The sequence below is a fragment of the Kogia breviceps genome, chromosome 12, assembly GCF_026419965.1.
Source record: "Kogia breviceps isolate mKogBre1 chromosome 12, mKogBre1 haplotype 1, whole genome shotgun sequence".
Lineage (NCBI taxonomy): Eukaryota > Metazoa > Chordata > Mammalia > Artiodactyla > Physeteridae > Kogia > Kogia breviceps.
In genome coordinates this window covers 30,920,631-30,928,236 of record NC_081321.1, presented here as the reverse complement: position 1 = coordinate 30,928,236, position 7,606 = coordinate 30,920,631, and the positions used below count along the sequence as shown (strand labels likewise).

At 34.1% G+C, this 7,606-nt stretch overlaps 1 protein-coding gene across 1 annotated transcript in view; it reads left to right on the top strand.

Annotated features, from left to right (window-relative positions):
* The first annotated feature begins 1,475 nt into the window (after positions 1-1,475).
* The window catches only part of ABCD2 (ATP binding cassette subfamily D member 2), a 92,517-nt gene continuing 86,386 nt past the window's right edge, over positions 1,476-7,606 (top strand). Inside the window, exons 1-2 of the mRNA XM_059082257.2 lie at positions 1,476-2,641; positions 4,147-4,327. Of these exons, the coding sequence (XP_058938240.1) occupies positions 1,706-2,641; positions 4,147-4,327 (1,117 nt within the window). The 5' untranslated portion in view covers positions 1,476-1,705. The remainder of the gene's footprint in view (positions 2,642-4,146; positions 4,328-7,606) is intronic.

The following is a 7,606-nucleotide window of genomic DNA, read 5'->3' as shown; positions in this document are numbered from 1 at the left end:
GTGGCTTGAAAAATAATAAGTAAATAAGTGGGTATGGCTATGTTCCAATGAAACTTCATTTATGGACACTGAAATAAAAATTTCATATAATTTTCACATGTCACAAACTATTATTCTTTTGATATATTTTCAGCCATTTTTAAAATATAAAAACTATTCTTACTATATAAAAATAGGTGGTGGGACAAATGTGGCCCACTGGTTGGGTTGTAATTTGCCAACCTCTGTTCTAGTTTACTGCATATCTTCCCAGGCTTCCAACTGACTAGAAATGTGTGTGTATGTTGTGTATGGGGGAATGCGGGCAGTGGAGAAACAAAAATGTTTTTGCATTTTTGAGAATAACTCATCTTTGCTTAAAAACATGCCTTTTACATTTTTTAAAATATCAAAATTTTGCTTGACTGTTTAGCAGCTAAGTTTTCCATTAGGGATGTAGAGAATTTTTTTAAACAATTTTGATTTTTATCAAATAATCAAAATGGAAATGGGAAGTAGCCAGTAGATTATTATTATTATTATTACCTAAGCAAAACAAACAAAGCAAAAGCTTACAAAAGACAAGAAACTCTTGCAAAATGAGGTAAGATCCTGGAGAAGCTATTTCTACCGTCTAACTCCTGTTTGATTCCGAAATGGTTAACTTTTGATTATAAAGTAACATACCTCCAAGTAACAACTCTAAAGGACACGGGGTGGTAGAAGTGAAACACTGCTCTCATTTATTTAGTAGTCACATTGTAAATAATCACCAATGCATCAGATCTCTGTTGCTAAAAATAGCAGTTATGGGGCTGAAAGATTTTCATTATAAGGACAAACTTTGGAATGGATGCATAGCAAAGAATTATTTTCTATTATACAGAAGATTTATCTCCTATTTATTTACAAAAAATAGACTCAACTTGTCTGATAGGTTCTGGGACTTCATGTGAAATTACAGAGACGGAAAAAAAAAATTTAATGGAGGAGGGAGGAGTGCAGAAAAACAGATCCAAGTACTTGATACTTTGTTTTTTTCCAGTGCCCCTCCCATTTGTCACTTTCATCTCTCTCCCTTTCAGATTCATTCCATACCCTTTTCATTATATGTTGATCCTCTTGTCCCTCTTACCTCATCTCCCCAGTTCCTCCAACCTCATTCGTTTTTTAGCTCTTACAAATCTCCCTTTCTTTTTGCTCTTCCTCTGTGGTATCTACTAAAACCTTAGAGAAGTGATGTATTTTCTGAAACTTCTGTGGGTTTCTAAGTGACGCTGAGCATGCTCAGTCGCTAGGGCAGGTTTTGTCGCCAGCAGCTGCCCTGATTCGACCTCTCCAAAAATAGACATTTAACTCTTTGAACTGTTTAAGGATGTAATTCGTTTTGCTCTCTCTTCATTTTCAAGGTTCAAAGGAAAGCAGCGAGGATTCCAGGGGTCCCGTCGCCCCTACAGCCAATGAGGGGCCTGAGAGGGAGGAGCTTGGGGCTGCTTGGTGCAGCTTGAGCTTCTGAGGGAATCATCCCCAGTAGACGCAGTGGAGTCTGAGCTGTGCTGCATGACACAGAACAAAATCTTAAAAAATAAAAACAAAAAACAGAAGAGGAGAAACGCTGCAGAGTATGGAACGCTATAGAACTTTCTGAAACATTTGCTTGGGATTCCCGGGGAGCATGATCTTTTAAAACCAATTCTTTCTGAAGCCGGTTTGGGTAACTGGGAAAATGATACATATGCTAAATGCAGCAGCTGATCGAGTGAAATGGACCAGATCGAGGACTGCTAAAAGGGCTGCCTGCGTGGTGGCTGCAGCATATGCTCTGAAAACACTCTGTCCCATCATTGGCAAGCGTTTAAAGCAATCTGGCCACTGGAAGAAAAAAGAAGCTTACCCGGCTGCAGAGAACAGAGAAATACTGCATTGCACCGAGGCCACTTGTAAAAAACCTTCACCTGGAGTGAATGCAGATTTTTTCAAACAGCTACTAGAACTTCGGAAAATTCTCTTCCCAAAACTTGTGACCACTGAGACAGGATGGCTCTGCCTCCACTCTGTAGCTCTAATCTCAAGGACCTTTCTGTCTATCTATGTGGCTGGTTTGGATGGAAAAATTGTGAAAAGCATTGTGGAAAAGAAGCCTCGGACTTTCATCATCAAATTAATCAAGTGGCTTATGATTGCCATCCCTGCCACCTTTGTCAACAGTGCAATAAGGTATCTAGAGGGCAAATTGGCCTTGGCCTTCAGAACTCGCCTAGTCGACCATGCCTATGAAACCTATTTTACAAATCAGACTTATTATAAGGTGATCAATATGGATGGGAGGCTGGCAAACCCTGACCAGTCTCTTACTGAGGATATTATGATGTTCTCTCAGTCTGTGGCTCACTTGTATTCCAATTTGACCAAACCTATTTTAGATGTAATCCTGACTTCCTATACGCTTATCAAGACTGCTACATCCAGAGGAGCAAGCCCAATTGGGCCCACCCTTTTAGCAGGGCTTGTGGTATATGCCACTGCTAAAGTGTTAAAAGCCTGCTCTCCCAAATTTGGTAAATTGGTGGCTGAAGAAGCTCATAGGAAAGGCTATTTGCGGTATGTGCACTCCAGAATTATAGCCAATGTTGAAGAAATTGCCTTCTACAGAGGACATAAGGTAAGAAAGAAATTAAGGTGACGGGTGAAATGTGAGACTGTTCAAGCTGCCACTGCAGTGCTAGATACCATCTGTTGTACTGTTGATGGACCCACTTCTTTAAGGTTTTAGATTCTTATGACATTCAAACCTGTATTAAAATATATGCTTCATTACCCTTTTTAATCATAAGCTGTTAAAGAATTATATGTAGAGTGCAAACTTTTCTAAAGTTTCATGAAAATAACATTTTCAGTGTTCTAAAAAAGTCTACTTAGTCTCAGTTATTGAAATATGCTCAGAATTATCTCTAAAGCATTTTCTTAAAACTGAAATCCTAAGTAGATGGTCCTAGAACATTGAAGAAAATATATATTTAGAAACTAAGTAAACATACTTCCACTGAGATGGAAAATTTAGGATGGTATTGTTTGTTTGTTTGTTTTTCAAGAGAAAAAAAAAAGTGCTTTCATATGAAAGACAGGTGTGACAATTTTGCATGCCTGGTCCATGATGGAGTTCCTCAGTTCTAAGAAATGCAGGAGTGGCTTACAAATGGCATTTCCATTACTCTTAATGTTCAGTACCATATTTTGACACAAATAAAAAAAGGTAGTGAAATGAAATTTTGTCTAGCTTAGAGGGAAAAGCTAAGATTACAGATGAAGAGGAAAAAAGGAGTTCCAGAATGTTATTTTTAAATATTAAAGATTTTCAACATTAAGCAGGTCCCTTAAATAGTTAACCTGATTACATAAACTTGCATACATTAAAGACTTTTTAAGGGGATGCATCTGAAATCTTAATACAAAGGACTTGGCAAATGAAATAGTAAGTTATTCTAAAGTTGAAATGGTATTATAATTAAAAAGCAGAATTATTTAATTTTGAAACATCATCAGTAACAACAAAGAAATTTTATAGTAGTACCAATCTGAAGAAGAAAATTTAAAGCCAATTTAGGACTTCTATTCCCACTTGAAAACTGGCTTAATATGTTGTAGTAATCATATTTATGTCATTCTTGAATCACTGAGCTCAGTGATATAAATTATAGCATGTTGTGTAGGCTTCTTGCATTTAAGACAAAACCTAGTAAATTGAGTTAGTTCAAAAGTGGAGTCTAATTACACATATACATGTCATGTGTTTATTTTCATATTTTTGCTGTAATCAAAAAGGATAAGGTTCTAACTGTTTATTCATGTCTTATGGAATATCATTTAATTTTAACATCTTATACATATAAATTTGAAAACATAAGTATAAATCACTTGTATATATTTATATTTAACATTATATTTACTGAATATCAGACATTTAAAAAATAATACAGGTGTGATTACAACTAAATAATAACTAATTCTGACATTAATCTGTATTTATTGGTTGTTAGAATCACAGATAATAGTATACTAAGTAAAACAAAATAATATGTAATTATCTTTAAAGAAAGTCCTCAAACATACGTTATTTATTTTTATAGTTCATACTAGGTTAATTCTTATCTTTTTTTCTCTCCATAGGTAGAAATGAAGCAACTCCAGAAAAGTTACAAAGCTTTAGCAAATCAGATGAACCTCATTTTATCCAAACGCTTATGGTACATCATGATAGAGCAGTTCTTGATGAAGTATGTTTGGAGCAGCAGTGGACTAATTATGGTGGCTCTACCTATTATCACTGCAACTGGCTTTGCAGATGGTGGTAATGGCATTTATGCTTAATATTAAATATATGTTTCTGATTATTTCTCTTTAAGGTGTCACTGCTGGAGTTATGACAGTGAATTGTGTAGCCATCATTCTATAGTCCTTAATGGTCAGAAACAATGGCAGACTTTGCAACATCCAGTAATAAGACCAGCAATATGAAAGAAATGACTCAAAAGACCTTTCCAGTTCTGTGATAATTTCAGAAAACTCTGATGTAGTGTTTTGGGGAGTTGATCTTAAGCAATTTTAATTATACTGCCTAGTATAGAATGATTCTCTAGTTTACAGTTCAACTCAACATAAGTTAATACCTTCAAAAGGAGTATAATAGAAAGTCTCCCCATGTGTTGTAAATTTCAATTCTGCACATAGCATGCATTTAGTCTATAAATATTCTATAACTAGATCTGCCCTGATTTATGATTTGAATAGTTGGTTGACTACATTAGACAACTAATAATACTGTTTCAGGGAGAGCTTCATGCCATGGAACAAGGTCTCCTCTACTTGTAGGTAATATAGAAAACCTCCTATTTGGTGGTATTGTGGGGATAGGGATTGTCAAGTTTCAGGGGTCTAATTCTATCCTACCACTGTCCCAGTGTTTTTTTTAATCAACATTTTTCATCCTTTGGAACAACTAAGAAAGATAAAGGCAAGGAGGACAATATTAAAATGTTATGTAATACTTGAGATGGGAGTTTGGGTCTTAATTGGCAGGACAGAGGGGGATTAATTAAAGAAGCAGCATTTTCCTCTCTTTTTGCAAAGTAAAATATTCCCCCTCCTCTTTCAAAACCACTTGACCAAAATTGGTCTTAGTGTTGAAGGAGCTAGACAAAAACATGGGCTTTGTAGTGAGACAGAGCTTTGCTCAACTCTGCTTTCCCTCTTTCTGTCTGTGTCCTTTTAGTCATGTTAATTAAACTGTCTAAACCTCAGTTTCCTCATCTATAAAATGAGAATCAGAAAGGCTACTTCAGAGTGGGATGGTGAGGATTTAGTAGAATAATGTATCAAGAACATTGACATGGTGACAATTATTGCCTAGAAAACAAAAGGCAACACTAAGAAAACTGTAACAGAATTCACACTATTTTACAGTTATTTTTGGTGTAGAATTAAGTATTAATAGTTATTTGTTTGACGTCATCCAATAAAAACAAGTAAAAAATTACCATATGCTTTAATATTTTAAAACAGTGCTTTAATGCTTTACCAATTCTCACAAAAACACCTGTCAAATTTGAGTCATTCTTAACCTAAAATTGTTCATTTTGGTAAAGTAGGATTTGTCAATCCCTTGTGGTAAGTGCTATACATATACCAAATGTACTCTGCAACTCAACTGTCTAATAGTGTATTTAGACCACTAGGAAAACTGAATTTTATCTGTTTATTTAATGTTTTCAAAATTCGTTTTAATCATTTTAAAAAGCTTCTATTGAAAAAGGCATTGTTAGTATTTTTAGATTTAATCCTTTCATAATGAAATAAAATAAATTGCTTTTTCAAAAGAGTATTAGGGAAAAAAAGACAAAAATGTATGGTCTTAAGATTAGTTTTACTAAGAAATTTAACAAAATTGTCAGATATTCATAGTGAATATCTATCCATCAGTTTATGGATATTTTAAAAGTTTCATGTATAATTATGGTGTTGTTCTGTTAGTCTTTGGAAGAACTGGTCTTATTAGAAAACCCTGGAGTATTCAACATAGAACAGAGAAAATGCAGCTATTAATGGTGACAAATTAACCCCACAGAGACCAGTAAGAAGTACACAATATATGCAAACAATCTAACAATCTTCTGTAGGTGCTGTAATAAGATATTTAAAAATAAATCCTACAAATCTTGAAAATATAATAGTAAATTAAAGGAACAGCATTGAAATTTTAGATTGAAATTGTGATAATAATCACATTGATGCAAGTGAAACAAAATAATTCTTAAAGCTTCTTTTCAAAAGAAAATTTTATAAAAAGAAAAGCAATGTAAGAATTTCATAGAAGAATAAAATGAATTCCTATGATAATATTAAGAGAGTATGCTTTGATATCTTCTATAATTTCTAAGGTTACTGCGTGTATGCTTATAATGTTCGTATGTATGTATTTATGAAATATATTTGACTTATGATGAAAGTCATACCACATGAAAACACTAAGTTATCATTTTACTCAGACAAAACACTAAGTTATCACTTTACTCAGACAAAATAATTGGTTTTTTTTAGATAATGATATTATATTTGAGGCTTTAGGTCTTGGAATTAAATACTATCTATACTAATCTAGTCTTCCATCTTAATTTATACTTACGCCCTGAGTTGTCTCTTACATTAGAGATAAATTAAGCGCATGATAGTACATATTTTAATGCAAAAATAGATGGAAAAAAATGGATGAATAAGAGAGGGATGGCAAAGAGAAAAGAGAGAAAAAGCAGAAAAGAGGAAAGAAAGAGAAAAGGAAGAAACAGGCCACTCTTCAAATCTTGACTCTGCTATTTAGTAATTATCCATCCTGAAGAAAGTTACAGAAACTTTATATGCCTCAGTGTTCCTTTCTTAACTATAGGAATAATAATATATATTTTACAGAATTGTTATGAAATTATAAATAATGTATTTAATGTGCCTTGAAACAGTCCATAGCAAATAGTAAGAATTTAGGTGGAAGAAACGGTAAATATTACATTCTTCCTATGTGGGCTCTGGTATCATATTGCCTGGGTTCAAATGCTGGCTCTTTGCTTATTGGGCTGTGACTTTGGACAAATCATTTAACCTTTTTGTGCTTCAGTTTCCCCATTTCCAAAATGGGGGAAATTATAGCAGGGTTGTTAAGAAAATTAAGGAAGATCCCATGTGTAAAATTTAGAGCAATGCCTGCATCATAGGTAATGCTCAATAGATGTTTGCTGGCCTGATCATTGTTAAAAGAACAAGGCATTTGAAAGTGATTAGGAAGTTGGATGTAAAGATGCAAATAGGAGGAATAGCCTACATAAATTGTTTGAGAGGAGAAAAGAAAAGCAGTTCTGTAGTAGATTGGTTACACCATCTAGCTACAACTTTAAGTAAAATCTTGTGGTAAGGACAGGATTATATTTATATTCAACTTCACATTACAAAACTGCATATGGTATCATGTCATTTTCACGTCAGAAGAGGAGCTTACAGGTGATCTAGTCTGGAGCCCCAAGCCTGCCTAAGGTCACACAAATGGTTAGTGGAAGCACTAAGGATAGAAGACATTATGTAATTC